The following is a 16,854-nucleotide window of genomic DNA, read 5'->3' as shown; positions in this document are numbered from 1 at the left end:
CTCCAAAGGTGATATTAACCAATCATTACATTCTGTAGTAATAGGGCGTTGATTGTGTTACAGTGTGCAGTTTGCAGATATGTATTTACCAACACTTTATTTTATTTTTTTGTTTTTGCCTTTTTCTTGAGCCGCTCCCACGGCATATGGAGGTTCCCAGGCTAGGGGTCTAATCGGAGCTGTAGCCACCGGCCTACGCTAGAGCCACAGCAACGCAGGATCTGAGCCGCCTCTGCGACACACACCACAGTTCAGGCAACACCAGATCCTTAACCCACTGAGCAAGGCCAGGGATCGAACCCGCAACCTCATGGTTCCTAGTCAGATTCGTTAACCACTGCGCCATGATGGGAACTCCTTTACCAACACTTTAGAGTGTGTCTTTGACTATAAGGAATTTAGCAAGCCTATTGAGAAACTCTACAGTGAGTTTTAAAAACGCAGTGCTTCAAACTTTTGAAGTATGAACCCTAGTATTTTTTTTTAATGTAAGCCTGATAAGCAACTGAATTTGTAAGAAAGCGTGTCTTTCTCTTTTGTTAGAGAATGCGGCCTAAGGCCATTATATAAGAACTTAAATATTAACAGGAGGTGATTAAAACATTTTTAATACTATTTTAAATTATTTGACTTCATACTCTTTAATTTGTTATCTCTAAAAGAGGGTAGTAACTATTAAGAAACTCTGGATTTTAAATTATCAATCAACTACTCTGAATGAACATGACAAAAAAAATTATTTAACTTCTTCCAATTTGAGATTCATCAGGCCACTTTTGTATGTCAGAAAGTAAATTTTTTACATAAAATCTTTAAAATCTGAAATAATAGAGTAGAAATAGGATTTACTCAAATAACATTACTAGCAAGAGTAATGTCAAACATGACATGTCATTCACTCATTAGCAAACACTGCTCATTCAATTACTTTGCCTCTGTGTGTCAGGTTCTCTTCCAACATTGACATTTAAAAGTTATTTCCTGGAGTTCCCATTGTGGCTCAGTGGTAACAAACCTGACTAGTGTCCATGAGGATACAGGTTCGATCCCTGGCCCCATTCAGTGGGTTAAGGATCTGGCACTGATATAGCTGTGGCATAGGCCGGCAACTGCTGCTCTGATTTGACCCCCAGCCTGGAAACTTCCATGAGCCAAAGGTGCAGCTTAACCGCTAAAAATAAAATGATTTCCTTTAAATTGTTCTGCTTTTAAAGTTAATTACCAAATTTTATAGTTGTCAGTCTGGAAGGAGTTAAACACCTTAAGTGATAGTTTCTAAATTGTTGGGATCCAATTTAATATTCAGGTAACAAGTCCCCTGGCCGTAGTGATATGACGCTGAGTTAAAGGTTCATAAAACAAAAATAATGGTTATAACTTTTATAATAGAAATAAAGTTCAAGAGAATTTCTTATGTAAATAAGAAATGTTGCCATTCTGAGATTTCTAAATATCTGACATTTCTGAATATGTTTGTTGGTTGACTAACATTTGGTTCAGTGTGGTTAAATGGATTATTTATAATGGCACATATTTTCTCTACATGTGTGTATTTTGTGTCTTGTTTTAAATATATATGAAACTTACCTATTTCTAAGTCTGTGTTTTGGAGTACTGTAATCATTTCAAGATTAATGTTTTTAGCATAAACTCTGAAACCTGAATTATACACTTTAAAGCCTCACAACTTGCCTTTTGATCTTTTACATGCATTGCATTTTCACACTAGCACTTCAGTCTTTAAAGTTAAACTCACACTGCATTTGTAGAGATTGAGTCAGGCCTTGGTTCTCATTTTATTTCTTACCTTCATTAGTTTTTTCACTCTTGCACTTCACACTGACACCAGATATTAGTCATCAAGAAGGAACAGGTATAAATTCAAGAATTCAAAATTCAAGAATAGGAACAGCATTTTGATGACTAAGCCACCAGTCCTCATTCAGTCTTTTTCTCTCACCTTTGCTCCTTCCCTTTCTTGTTAAGCCTGTTCTCTATTCAGAGAGGTAAACTCTTCAAACAGGTATCTGTAGTAACTATCTGTACAGATAACAGAATCTGTAGTAACACGTAGGCTGGACTTTATATCTGGACACAACTATAAGTTTTGTTTTTTTGTTTGTTTGTTTTTTTTCTTTTGTCTTTTTAGGGCCACACCCATGGCATATGGAGGTTCCCAGGCTAGGGGTCAAATCGGAGCTGTTGCTACTGGCCTAGCCACAGCCACAGCAACGCTAGATCTGAGTTACATCTGCAACCTCACCACAGTCTCAGCAACGCCGGATCCTTAACCCACTGAGCAAGGCCAGGGGTCGAAGCCCCAACCTCATGGTTCCTAGTTGGATTCATTTCTGCTGTGCCATGACGGGAACTCCAAGAATTTTTTTGTTTTTTTTGTTTGTTTGTTTGTCTGTTTGTTTTGCCATTTCTTGGGCTGCTCCCTCGGCATATGGAGGTTCCCAGGCTAGGGGTCCAATCAGAGCTACAGCTGCTGGCCTACACCAGAGCCACAGCAACACTGGATCCTTAACCCACTGAGCAAGGCCAGGGATCGAACCCATGCCTCCACAGAGACCTGAGCCACTGCAATTGGATCTTTAACCCACTGCACCACAGCAGGAATTCCAACAGCCCTTTTAAGAGTATCTCCACTAAATCCTCTGTAATTGTATATAATTCTGGAGCTTCTTTAGTTGTATCTGATACAGAAAGGAAGAAACATTCAGAGTTGGTCGGGGCCGTAACTGGGAGTACATTGGCAGACATCAGTCACATCTGCAGGTGACTGAGCCGGTATACACCATTCAATGTCCCAGAAATGGACGTGTGAGCCAGATGGTGGTGGGTGCAGGTGGCCTTTCAAGACCCTCTGCTCCTCAAGGAGCAATGAGAAATCTTGAACGAAAGGATTTGAGTGGAGGATGATATGATCAAATTTGCAATTTTCAAGATCAGGCTGTCCTCACTTGAGAATGACCAGAAGGGAGTACCCATCGTGGCTCAGCGGAAATGAATCTGACTAGTATCCATGAGGATGTAGGTTTGATCCCTGTCTTCACTCAGTGGGTTGGGGATCCAGTGTTGCCATGAGCTGTGTTATAGGTCGCAGATGCAGCTTGGATCTGGCATTGCTGTGGCTGTGGTGTAGGCCAGCAGCTGCAGCTGCAATTCGACCCCTAGCTTGGGAACTTCCATGTGCCATGGGTACAGTCCTAAAAAGACACACACGCACACAAAAAAGGAATGACTAGAGGGAAAAAGGTTAGATTGGAGAAGGGTTGATGAATTGAGGTTCTGTTGCAGAAGTCTAGCTTGGATTAGGGCAATGAGACTGATGTAGAAAGAGATTGGAGTTCCCATTGTGGTACAGCAGTAATGAATCTGACTAGGAACCAGTTTGTGGGTTCGATCCCTGGCCTCGCTCAGTGGGTTAAAGATCCAGCCTTGCGGTGAGCTGTGTTGTAGGTTGCAGACATGGTTTGACTGGTGTTGCTGTGGCTGTGGCATAGGCCAGCGGCCGTAGCTCTAATTAGACCCCTAGCCTGGGAACCTCCATATGCTGTGGGTGCGGCCCTAAAAAAAAAATTAGGTTGAGGCATATGTAAGATAGTTACTGGTTGAGTGAAGAGGAGTCCAGGGATGCCTTGATTTCTGGCTGGTAGAGCCCGGAAATGGTGGTGCCATTCTTCTGCAAGTTCCAGCCTGGGTAGTGAAAGGAAGAAGGTCAGGAATGGCAATTTAGACCTGTTATGTTTAAGAATCTATGAACAGATACTTAACATGGAACCAGAATTGAGAGAAGTCAGAGCTAGGGATCTGAGTTTAATTAGGACCATGACCATGAATGAGATTCCCAGGGGAAAGAATTTAGACCGAATAGTGGCAGAATATGGTGTATTAAGCAACAGGTAGACCAGTTTTCACATGGTGGATATGTAAAAGGATGAGGTCATGTGGCTGTAGTTTAGCCCTTGTCCTCCTGTTACCACACTGAATATAAGCAGCAAATATTCAGGTAGAGAAAGTATGTGTCAAACAGGATTATATCTTTAACCCAGGTCAGTGAAAATGCTGCTCAGCTCTCTGGAACTGTCTTTGTTGCAAAGAATACACTCAAACACACACACACACACTTTTTTTTTTTTTTTTTTTGTCTTTTTAGGGCTACACCTGCAGCATATGGAGCTTCCCAGGCTAAGGTCTAGTCAGAGCTACAGCTGCCAGCCTATACCTCAGCCACAGCAACACCAGATCCGAGCTGTGTCTGCAACCTGCGCCACAGCTCACGGCAACACTGGATCCTTAACCCACTGAGTGAGGCCAGGGATCGAACCCGCGGATTGAACCCGCATCCTCATGGGTACTAGTGGGGTTTGTTAACCACTGAGCCATGACAGGTATTCCAAGAACGGCTTTAACTCTTAATTCTCGCTAACCTTCTACACCAGTTATGCAATTGAGTATGATCTGTTCTTCCTCCAAAATATATCTCTAGTCGACTTGTCCCTGTCTACTTTACTACAGCTGCTGTGGTTCAGGCTGCCAGCATCTCTTCACTGAGTTACCACACAGAACACTCTAGCCTTTCTACCTGCTTCCCATCCTGCCTGCCTCTCTCTGAGCCATTTTCCACATGGTCAATATATAGGCATTTTCTTAAAGGAAAGAAATCATTCTGCTTCCTTGCTCAGAACCCGTATGTGATTTGCTTGTATATTTAACATAAAATTCTGGGAGTTCCCAATGTGGTTCAGTGGGTTAAGAGCCTTACATAGTCTCTGTGAGGATGTGGGTTCAATCCCTGGCATTGCTCAGTGGGTTAAGGATTCGGCCTTGCCGCAAGCTGCAGTGTAAGTCACAGATGAGGCTCGGATACAGTGTTGCTGTGGCTGTGGGGTAGCCCTGCAGCTGCAGCTCTGATTTGTACCCTAGCTTGGAACTTCCATATGCCACATGTGTGGCCATAAAAAGGAAAAAAATTTTTCAAATCTTTTTTCTTGGTTTACAAACTCTAGCATAGGTGGATCCCATCAAACCTGTCAGCCTCACTCTTCACCGGTGCTATTACCTGTCTCAGATGCTCCGATCCCAGTGCTTGGCTGATTCTGGTCATTCTTTGGGTTTCTGCTTAAAAGTCCATTTCCAAGGAGGTCTTAGCTGAGCCTCTCTCTTCAGAGGTTTTCTTGGTTCTTCTTGGCCTCGTGGATGACAGCCTCTCTTTGGAGGTGACTGGCCTTCAGGCTGATCCTAAATGACAACGAGATCCACTGCATGAAGTTCTGCAGAAGGGGCCACATCTGCAAGGTCTGAGCCTGAAATGCCCAGGAACTGAAATCGAGCTGCCTTCCAACCACAGAAGACCCAGCTTGCTATAAAGCTCTTGGACATAAAAAGACCTATAAAGTCTTTCCACAGTGTCGAATAAGTCCACGTTTTTCATCCACGGGGGTGCGTTTTACAAGAAGGAGATCCCCACTCTAAGCCATTGAGTGCATTGAGCTGCGTAGACAGCTGTCAGAAGTACTTTCAATGCCATTGACTCAGCTCAGCTGTGGGTTCATTAGGGCTCAGTGACTCTGACATACAGGTGCCTCATACTTGCTTCCCTCTTGGGAAGAAAGCATTGTAGAGTACCCATAGCATGGATTTCAATGCCGAGGCCCAAACCTCAGCTTCCTCACTTATTGGCTGTCAAACTAAATTTTAAATAAAAATAAATTCTAATAGCACTGTATTTCTTTGCCCAGAGCCACCCTCTCACCTGGTGGGCACCAGTGGGGATTAAATAATATGCCAGTTACAAGACACTGAGCACAAAGCAACTGCCTAAAAATAATGCTGCACCCTGCCTGCCTGTGATATTTGTCTTCTGCATAAAGTCATCAGAGGGACTTCCCTCAGCTTTTACGACTGCTTTACGTCAACTTAGCAACTATGTGGTATTATATGAGCAAACTTTTGAAAGAGATGAACACATTGACCAGAATTCCTTTATGACTTTTCTCTCCAAAGTAGGAAGGAAAAATGTGTCTGAGGCAAAGATAAATGTTATAGCGAATATAGTTTCCTCCAGTTTTTATTTGATCTTTTTATTCTCTCTGAAGACAGAGTCTCAAAGAATGCGGAAAACTTCAAAAGCAGCAGAGAAGCGCTCACGTTGACACACGGAGACCTTTATGGCTTTTCTGTTTACCCTGTGATTTTTTTTTTTAAGCCCTAACCCTAGATAACAAAATATCAAGAGCAGTATTGGGAGACAGCCTTCCATGTTGAGTGCTTGAGTAAAATCTTAAGGCAGAGTGAGTCCACACAAAGAAATGTTAGCTTGACACACAAAGGAGCGTGTTGTGATTTCAATTCTGTTGTCAGTGTTCTACATTTTAATCCTGTGACAGGCTTTGGATTATAAACTTGTTCCAGTCATTCATCATCATGCTTCAATGTTTAGTCTCAAACAGCAAATCCAGTAGATTTATATAGCTCTTTCCTGGCCTACATGGAGCAGTGGTACTTTTTTTTTTTTTTTAATTTACATAAAGAATGAGTCAAAAGCACCAACTACAAAGACAACTGCTTGTTTTTATTGTCTCCTCTTCTTTTTCCTAGGATTATGACAGTTTTTTTGAATCCAAGGAGAGCAACACAGTCTTTTCGTTCTTAGGCCTGAAATCACAGTTGGCATCAAAGGTAGGTACATCTTTTTGTATTTTGATGTGTATCTTTCTTGAATTCTTCTTAAGGATTGCTGTTAAAAGATTGTTAAATTTTTAGGTTTTGCTTTCTCAAGTGCATGATTAGGACTGCTCAGGGTAAAGACACAAAAAAAAGCCAGTTTTTTTTTTCTTTTTCATTCCCAGTTTCAGTTGTTGCTGTCTATTAGAGTTTATTTTTATTTAAAATTTAGTTTATTTATACTTTATATGCCCTTCTTCGAAGAAAAATTCAAGGGAGCAAAAAGTAGTAGATGCTTTTTAAAGTACAAGTTCATATTTTTTTTTTTTTTTTTTTTTTTTTTTGTCTTTTTGCCTTTTCTAGGGCTGCTCCCATGGCATATGGAGGTTCCCAGGCTAGGGGTCGAATCAGAGCTGTGGGCACCAGCCTACGCCACAGCCACAGCAACCTACACCATAGCTCACGGCAACGCTGGATCCTTAACCCACTGACCAAGGGCAGGGACCGAACCTGAAACCTCAAGGTTCCTATTCGGATTTGTTAACCACTGCATCACGACAGGAACTCCTATATTACTTTACATTTTTTTGAAATAGCAGAATCAAAGCCATATTTTAAGGTCTTTTGCACATTTAAGTCGTTTACATTGGACGGGAGGTGGTTTACAGTGGTCAGCCTTGAAAAAAAAACACTACAATTCCAAAATGAATCAAAGTGGTTTTGAGGCCACTTTATTATGTCTTATCTATTAGAGAATGTAGAAAAGCCTTGAGCTTTTCTTTATTTTTATTTTTATTTTTTTGTCTTTTTAGGACTGCTCCCTCGGCATATGGAAGTTCCCAGGCTAGGGGTCTAATCGGAGCTACAGCTGCCAGCCTACATCTCAGCCACAGCAACACAAGATCTGAGCTGCATCTGTGACCTACACCACAGCCCACAGCAATGCCAAATACTTAACCCACTGAGCAAGGCCAGGGATTGAACCTGCGTCCTCAACCCACGTCCTCATGGATCCTAGTCAGGTTTACTAACGCCTGGGCCGTGAAGGGAACTCTAGCTTGAGCTTTTCTGACACTTAGAGCCATAAATTATAGATATTATTGCGACTTTTTGAAGCACATGGATGTACTTTCCAAACAAAAAATAGCATTTCCTTGTTAAAGGTAATATTTTGGAGTTCTCATCGTGGCTCAGCAGAAACGAATCTGATTAGGAACCATGAGGTTGCAGGTTCAATCCCTGGCCTCACCCAGAGGGTTAAGGGTCTGGCTTTGCCCTGAGCTGTGCTGTGGGTCGAATTTGAGGCTCAGCTCTGGCATTGCTTTCTCTGTTGCGTAGGCCGGCAGCTGTAGCTCTGATTAAACCCCTAGCCTGGGAACCACCATATGCCATGGGTACAGCCCTAAAAAAGACAATAAATAAATAAATAAATAATGTTTTGATTGTTATGTCCCCTTTAAAAATACTTTTTTTTTTTTCTTTTTTCTTTTTTGGCTGCATCCTTGTCATATGGAAGTTCCCTGACCAGGGATCAAATCTGAGCCACAGCTTCAACCTACACCACACTGTGGCAACACTGGATCCCTAACCTGCTGCACTGTAGTGGGAACTCATAAAAATTACTATTTTATCTAATTATGAAAGTAGCCTAGGCTCATTTAGGAAAATTGGGGAAATACAAAAAATTATAAAGTAGAATATAAAAAGTCATCCATCATCCTACCACCCAAAGAAAACCACATATTTCAGGGTATTTCAGTGTGTTTCCTTGCAACCTTTGTATACATAGCAGTTGAGGTTTTGACTGTATTTCAGTATTAAGACTGAATCCTAAAACATCCATTTTTAACACTGAATTGAAATGAAAGCGCATTACTGGGAACTTTGATGTCTATAGGTAATAGGTCTTTTGAGGCTACCCAGCAGTGGTACCATTTCTGGAACACCTGTGGGAGGAAGGTAGAGACTATCAATAATATAAATTATACACCAGCACCTGTAATTCCTCACTGATGTGAAATTGGGCTTTGTTTTACATCAGTAAGTCCACAGATGGTTGTGGGCGGTTTCCTGCACATGCTTTAAACAGAGGCAAAACCCACACATAAAATATTTAAAGGCTCTTAAAACTATTTTTATAAAGATGGAACATTGGACTATTTGTTAGGGAAATGATAGTATTTTTATAAAATGTTTCATGCAAAGATATTAAACAATCTAGCTTTATCTTCAAAGGACTGGAAAAAAAACGGGATAGCAGTCTTCTGATGGATGCATAAATCCATCCATGTCTGTGCAAAAACCTCTGGAAAGTCCTCCGTGTTTGTCATCTTTGCTCTCATTTCCCCTGAAGATGTAGATTCCTTAGAGACTTTGCAGGCTGATGTTTTTACCCTTTGAAAATATTTATTTTTGGAGTTCCTGTTGTGGTGCAAGAGAAACAAATCTGACTAGGAACCATGAAGTTGAGGGTTCAATCCCTGGCCTTGCTCAGTGGGTTAAGGATCTGGTGTTGCTGTGAGCTGTGGTGTAGGTCGCAGATGCAGCTCGGATCTGGCGTTGCTGTGGCTCTGGCATAGGCTGGCAGCTGCAGCTCCGATTAGATCCCTAGCCTAGAAACCTCCATATGTCGCGGGTGTAGCCCTAAAAGGACAAAAAGACAAAAAAAAAAAAAAAAAGAGAGAGAATATTTATTCTCTTGGACATTTCTCAGGAAACCTACAATCTGGGGCGGGGGGGGACAAGCATTCTCACGTGACTTCTGCTCTGGGATTAAAGTTGGTCTTGATACCACTGAGGTTTGCTTGATTTTAGGGGACCATTCTGTGGACAGTGAGGGCCCTGGGTGTCCCCATCGTCCAGCTCACCATGTCCAGGCACCTGAGGCCGTGGACCAGAGTGGAAGGCCGTCATGCATGCTACAAGGTTGATGCCACCCCCTCCACCAACCATCCAGGGCCTTAAGGGTTAATGACAACTCATTCTTCATTTTCCTAGAAGTGAAAATATCTTCCAGAGCAATTCAGCATCCTCCCCCTCGTCATTCTAGTTATTTATTTTGTACCTTGGTAGCAATTCACCACCCATCTACACTGAGGCCTAAATGGAGCATTCACGGGTCATGTACTAAAAGATGGACCCTCTTTCCTTGTCTCCTTTTCTGCCCTCTTTGCAGTACACATACATAAAAGACAGGGCGGCAAACCTGCCAGGGGGCATCTAATGACCCCCATGGTGTCTGTAATTGCTCATCCCCAGTGAGGAGAGAGAAGAAGGTCAGGAGAAAAAGAGACAACTATTCACAGGCCCAACAAGCAGAGGTGTAGTGTAGACTTGAGGCGGTTCTCAAAAGTGCATGGTGCTGAAGTTCCCCATGTGGCTCAGCGGAAACAAATCTGACTAGTATCCATGAGTATGCCGGTTTGATCCTTGGTCTCACGCGGGGGTCTAATAAGGATCCGGTATCACTGTGAACTGTGGTGTAGGTCGAGATGTGGCTGGGATCTTGTATTACTGTGGCTGTGGTGTAGCTGGTGGCTACAGCTCTGATTCAACCCCTAGCCTGGGAACCTTCATATGCTGCAGGGTGTGGCCCTAAAAAAAAAAAAAAAAGATAGAAACAGGAGTTCCCATTGTGGTGCAGTGGAAATGAATCCGACTAGAAACCATGGGGTTGGGGGTTTGATCCCTGGCCTCGCTCAGTGGGTTAAGGATCCGGCATTGCCATGGGCCGTGGTGTGGGTCATAGACATGGCTCTGGTCTGGCGTTGCTGTGGCTGTGGCGTAGGCCAGCAGCAACAGCTCCGATTAGACCCCTAGCCTGGGAACCTCCATATGCCGCAGGTTCGGCCCTCAAAAGACAAAAGGCAAAAAAAAAAAAAAAAAAAAAGAAACCCCAAAACCAAAAGTGCACAGTGCAGAGGAGGGTAGGAGGCCCCAGAATGGTGGCCCACAGGCCACATCCGCTCTAGATGTGTTTGTCCTGCACAGACTTTTTAAAAGGAATTCAAGTGGGTTGCTAATATTTAAAACGCAGATTTCACACTTTTTTCCAGAAGTTGAATTGTTGAAATCTTGGGGGCAAGGGGCACATTCTCCCACGACCACTTGGAGCTGGCAGTGGCTGGCCCACCATGCTACCTACGGATCAAGGAGGTCTTTTCAATGATTTTCAGGCAGAAAAATCATCAGGTTTGTTATAGACTCAAAGCAGAGCCAGAAGTGGGAGTTTCTGCTTTCAGATCCCTGCCATTCAGGGGTGATATTCAAAATATATAACAACTAGTAACCCCTGGGCGCTGACCAGCCAGGGAACCTGTCTCACAACCACCCTTCCTCCCACCATGCTGGGGGTCAGCCAATCAGGGGTTGTATCAAGGTGGCGCTTGGGGCATTGGAGTATCAGCTCTTTACCAGTAGGTCTGGCCACATCATCTCCCGGGGTCACCCTCCTTGGGCCCTGGAGTGAGGTGACCCCTTCCCACCCCACTTACCCAGGTTTAACTTTCAGCTGTTGTTGAAAATATGTGGCTTTATTTCCGCTTTTGGCAGGGCAGGTGGGTGTGATTTAAATCTGGGCTCTGATTCTGAAACCTAAGGTTTGCTCTTGTCAGTCACACGAGTGTGATTTATCATGATTTCCAACATCTCTGTTCCTGACATTGGAAAATATCACTGCCAGAGAGAATTTCTTTGTCAAGGCCATGCAATAACCAGTTTGGGCTTTTGTTTTTTGTTTTGAATAAACAGGCAGAACCTTAGCAAAGCCAAGTGGAAGAGGATGGAGATGCATTTTGGAGCATCCCCTGGCACTCGGCACACACCTGCTCACCGAATGCATCACTGTGACGAAAGCCACACGCATAATCAGTAACTTTGCTTGCCATGGAAAAGGTGTTTGGGACGACATGGGTATAAGGGGATTGCATGATTGCTTCAAACCAAATCAGGACTGTGGTGGGTTTTTTCTTCTTTTCAGAATTGCCTGCAGTTGCCTCCCTCAGCCTGGAGGTACTGTAACCTGTGACAGGTGTGCTTCCTGAATGGCTGAGCAATAAGTAGGTAGCACCATCAGAGAGAAAAGATTGGATCCGCCCTGGGTTCTCGCTGATGCCAGTACCACTCAGACCTGCTTCTCCTCAAGCTGCCTAGGTGGTATCCTTGAAATGAGTCTGCAGCCTATTAGAATATTTTGATCAGGAAGAAAAAAAAACAATTTGGTTGATCAAGGGGCTGGTGATCTTTGCCTCAGAACCACAAATATCACTGTTCAGGGCTTTGTAAGAACCATAGAAAAATTTTGATCCTCCTTTGGGAAATAGAAATTCTCACCCCTGTCAATCCTCCAAGCTCCTACAGATGTTTCCAGAAATCACTGTTGCCACCATGTGTGATCAGAACCAAGTCACAGGGATGAAAAGAATTGCTATTTTGAAAAAAATATATGCTTCTTTATCTCTTACAAGGGGAAGATTTCACCTAATGTGTAAGACTGCTTAAAACATATATTTAAAAAGGTGCACTAATTAGAGATTAAACTTAGAGGGAAATTATCTGACTCGTACCTGCAGGCATTTCAGCCCTAGCAACTTAATTTATGCTTCAGTGCAAATATATTTTTCAATGCAGCTCCCATAACTAATAGCTGCTGACTCTATTTTATGAAGGGATTCTATTTTTTGAGAAAGGAAAGTCTTGGTTAGATATATTTTGTGAACCCATGATGAGGCATGTTAAAAGATACTAATATTGCTGTACACTAACTTCTTTTTCCTGTGTTACTTTCGATTGGTCCTCTGACTTTGCCAGCTCATGTTTCTGGCCAGTGCACAGCCCCAGATTTTCAGAGTAAAGTAGATACGTGTTCTCATGCCACTTATGAGCACCAGTGATCTTTCAGAGCAGAACACACAGGAGAAACCGGCTGTGAGAGACTCACTCTGACCTCTGACATCTCTCCTCCCTCTGTAGTGGGTGCTGATCAACACTGAATGAGTCTGCTTCATTAGAGCAGAAGCTGCTGCTTTTCTGCAGCCTTGTCCCCTCTCACCTTTTTTTTTTTTTAAGAGTTTTTAGTTGCCAAACCTGGGGATAGTCTTGAATAGGACTCAGAGAGGACTGCCTAAGACATTCTGCTATTCTCAGCATCCTGATGCAGGACCTGGCTTTTGGATTCAGAGCAGGAAGTTTATAAGGAATGGAGAGAAGAGAAGAATTAAGGCCCTGTCACCTGTGTTCTCTCTCCCTCCAAACTGCGAAGTGTGGAATATTTGCAAGAACTTGTTGAACATGAAAGCCAAAATCCCAGTGGGAGGTTTGTGCAAGCCCAGGACTACAACCAGAAGAAAAGCACGCCATAGATTCCCACTTGACTGAAACCATACACAATCCATGATTTTCTGTCCAAGGAATGCTGCTGTGAAATCATGGGTATTACTACTCATGGGCATTCAATAAGATCCAGGTCCAGTTCTACTTGAAAAATCCCAGGGATCATCCAGGAAAAAAAAATCTTTTTTTGAACTGGATATTGTGTTAAAATCTGATAAGACTTAGAATTTCTTTTTAAGATACAGCAATTAAAAAAATTAATGTTAATATCAATTTAACTTAGATTGTGTCTATTCTTGCCAGTCAGCACCAAGAACCAGCTTTGTAAGATTTGTCTTTGGGAGTTAAATCCTGGGGTGGGAGGATCAATATAAGACTTGCTAGACCAAGAAAGCTACTCAGACTTGTTTGCCTTTTGCATTACCCTGGTTAGGGTGGGCCCAAGGATGGTTCTAAACAGCCTAGATGGTTAGGAGTGCTAAACATTACCACAGTTACACATCATCTATTTTCCAGGCCCTCCCCCCCTTTTTTTGGATCAGCAAAGAAATAGACCAGCTTTGACTGGTATCATGCACGTTGTGAATGAGCTAGAAGCACATGGTGTGGCATTTTCCACGGTACCCAAGCTCTGCAGAGTCCTGAGGTCTTGCCCTTTGGGACCACACTTTGTTCAGAGACTGTCGTATCCTTCCTTGTTGTGTTTTACCAGCTGAATTCCAAACATGCAGTGATTTTCCTCATCCCTTCTTTAGCTGCCTTTAGATTTGGAAAATCCCAAGTCTTCCACAAACCTAGGAAAGCAGTGGATGGGGATGGCAGACCTAGATGTACTATCAAGAGCATTTCAGGACAGAATGTTTATTTCCTGTAGTAGGCTTGTTGAGGCGTCAAGGAAATGTGCTGCTGCTAAAAATCACATTTTAGGCCATTTTAAAATTAGCGAAAATAGCCATCCTGCTAGGTATATGCAGACCAGAAGCAAATTTAGTTGGAGAAATAATGGTTTTTTTTCCAAATTCTGGTATTCTATTAAAATCAAAGAGAAAAGGAAGGTTTTTGTTTTTTTTTTTTTTCTTTTCCCTCTGTCTCTCAGGCTCTACTATGTTTTAGATTTGTTTCTGTTTACAGATTTATTCAACACATCCATGTAGATGTTTTTATATTACATGAATTCCTATTGAACTGAACTTGTTTTTGTCCTCTGTTGATGAAAGGTACCAAAACCTCTTTCTGTCTTGTTTGCTTTTGCTTTTTAATTTGATTTTGCTATATATAGGGTTTGGCTTTTTTCAGAAATGCATTTTATTTAACATCTTTTCTGAAGTGTCAGGGCCCCCTTTGATCTGCACATTTATTGTTTTTCGATTTCAATTTGTATGTATTTGTCTCTAAAGGCCTTGGTGAAATCTCAGATTTTATATTCAGCATTAAAGAGGAATAAATTCCAGAAAACACAGATTCTGAAAATGGAGTGTTTGTTCCCCATCATTTCTTTACAGCTTTTCTAGTTTTCTGTGTCTGGTGGCGACCTTCCTGTTTGGTTGGGATGCTGTGTTTTTGCTGCGGGTTAGATGTAAAAATGCCGATGGATCATTTTGTGGGTGTGGGGGAGTGGTGTGTGTTGGAGGTAACTGCAGAAGTATCTCAGACCACGACCAGGACCAGGAGTGACATTGAATCACTCTTCGCTTGCTTGGTTCAAATAGAGGGCTGTGGTTTCGAGAGTACACTGAAACGACAGGCTGCACCCCTTAATAGCAGGGTTCCCTCTGATGCCGACACCTCTGAAGGCAGAAGCCTTTTCTGAACACAGTGTCTGAGGTTGAGCTCATCACTGAACTATTTCTAACCTTAAACACCATGACAAGGGAGGGTGGAGGAGGCGGTAGAGAGAACAGGCTGTAAGTTTCCAAAGATGTGTGAAACCAAAGAAGCCAAGCAGTCTCTGCCCATGTATAATCCAGACTTGCAAAGTTTTCCTCCTTTTCTAGACATGCAGTTCAGGTGAGTTTGATCAACCCTTTAATCAGCATGTATTCAGCCCCTAGAATGGGCCAGATACTGTCTGAGCAGGACAACCTCCCCCTCCAAGAGGAGAGAAAGGAGAAGCAAAAGCAGCAGGTCTGGGCGGTGATGAGTGAGAAAGTGGAGGTAAGTTCATAGCACTCCAGGCCATGGATGGACATAGGAAGGATCATGTATGTATAATCTTTGTTACAACCGTTCGAAGTTTTAGAATTATTTCGCACGTGTAGTGGAATAAGCATACACTCAATGTATGTGATATATACATATATATACTGACATATAAAGAATAACACACAAGCCCCTGTGTTCTGCCACCAGCTTCTTGCCTTTCCTTTGTAGCACTGCTCGTGCCTCCATGACCTGCCCTGCCCCATTTCATAGCGCCCCCACCTCTGTTTTTGTTTTTTTTCTTTTTCCTTTTTTGGCTGCTCCATGGCACACGGAGTTAGTTCTGGGGCCTGGGATCTGATCTGAGCCAGAGTTACAACCCAAGCCTCTTCAGCAAACACTGGATTCCCCAACCCACTGGCCGGGGCCGAACCTATGTCCCTGCTCCCCTAGATGCCACCAATCTGGTTGCACCGCAGTGGAAACTCCAGCAGCCTTTTGAATATTGTGTTGATCATAGATAGCCTTTCTGTCCTTTATTATTTTACCTCCATGTACATACCCTTCAAAATCAATAAGTGAAATTAACCTGGACTCTTCTGTTATTTTCTTTTTATGTTCATTGCCTTTGAGTGTTATCATTTTGAAACAAGCACCCCAGCTTATTTATTTTCAGGGCTAAGTGTTCTGTCAAAGCAGAAATAGATCACAAGTTTCCCTCCTGTGGTTGGATATTGAAATAGATCTTTCTTTGAAATGGAAGACTAACTGTTGCTGTGAACATCCTTTTATGTGATATCTGGGTGCACGTCCACAAGAGTAGATGTATCGCTTGCATAGAATTACTGTATGACACATAGAATAAAGCACATCATCAACTTGAGCTAGGGCCAGATTTTTTCCCAAAGTAACAGTACCAACTGGTACTTGCCATTAGTGTCCTGGAATTTCTGGTAATCTAGATTCTTGCCCACATTTGGGATCATCAGACTCAAAACTGCCAAGCTGAGGAATATAAAATGGTATCTCATTGTGGTTTCATATGTTTGATTGCAGGTAACATGAACATGTTTTATTATGAAAATTCCTATTTTGACCTGGAAACCCCTTGTCATGTCTTTTCTCATATTTTCTATAATATTGTGTTTTTGATTATTAATTTTTTTATATACAATGATTTTTATTTTTTCCATTATAGCTGGTTTACAGTGTTCTGTCAATTTTCTACTATACAGCATGGTGACCAGTTACACATGTATACATTCTTTTTTCTCACATTATCAAGCTTCATCATAAGTGACTAGACATAGTTCGCAGGGCTACACAGCAGGATCTCATTGCTAATGCATTCCAAAGGCAACAGTCCACATCTGTTAACCCCAAATTCCCGGTGCCTCCTAATCCCTCCCCCTGCCCCTTGGCAACCACAAGTCTGTTCTCCAAGTCTATGGTTTTCTTTTCTGTGGAAAGATTCATTTGAGCCATATATTAGATTCCAGATATAAGTGATAGCATATGGTATTTTTCTTTTTCTGACTTCCTTCACTCAGTATGAGAGTCTGGTTTCATCCATGTTGCTGCAAATGGCATTATTTTGTTCTTTTATATGGTTGAGTAGTATTCCATTGTGAATATATACCACATCTTCCTAAACCAATCATCTGTCGATGGACATTTGGGTTGTTTCCATATCTTGGCTATTGTGAATAGTGC

The 16,854-nt window shown here is 42.3% G+C and overlaps 1 protein-coding gene across 3 annotated transcripts in view; it reads left to right on the top strand.

Annotated features, from left to right (window-relative positions):
* The window catches only part of SH3BGRL2 (SH3 domain binding glutamate rich protein like 2), a 65,525-nt gene extending 51,053 nt beyond the window's left edge, over positions 1 to 14,472 (top strand). For all 3 annotated transcript variants that reach the window (XR_002344061.1, XM_021092122.1, XM_021092127.1), the window contains 2 exons: positions 6,607 to 6,687; positions 11,422 to 14,472. Coding sequence is in view for 2 of the 3 variants with exons in the window: in XM_021092122.1 (XP_020947781.1) it covers positions 6,607 to 6,687; positions 11,422 to 11,433 (93 nt within the window). In the remaining variant the exon portion in view is untranslated. The remainder of the gene's footprint in view (positions 1 to 6,606; positions 6,688 to 11,421) is intronic.

This window comes from Sus scrofa, chromosome 1 (assembly GCF_000003025.6).
Source record: "Sus scrofa isolate TJ Tabasco breed Duroc chromosome 1, Sscrofa11.1, whole genome shotgun sequence".
Classification (NCBI taxonomy): Eukaryota; Metazoa; Chordata; class Mammalia; order Artiodactyla; family Suidae; genus Sus; species Sus scrofa.
The sequence above is the reverse complement of the archived record's forward strand: the minus strand, read 5'-3'. Positions and strand labels throughout refer to the sequence as shown.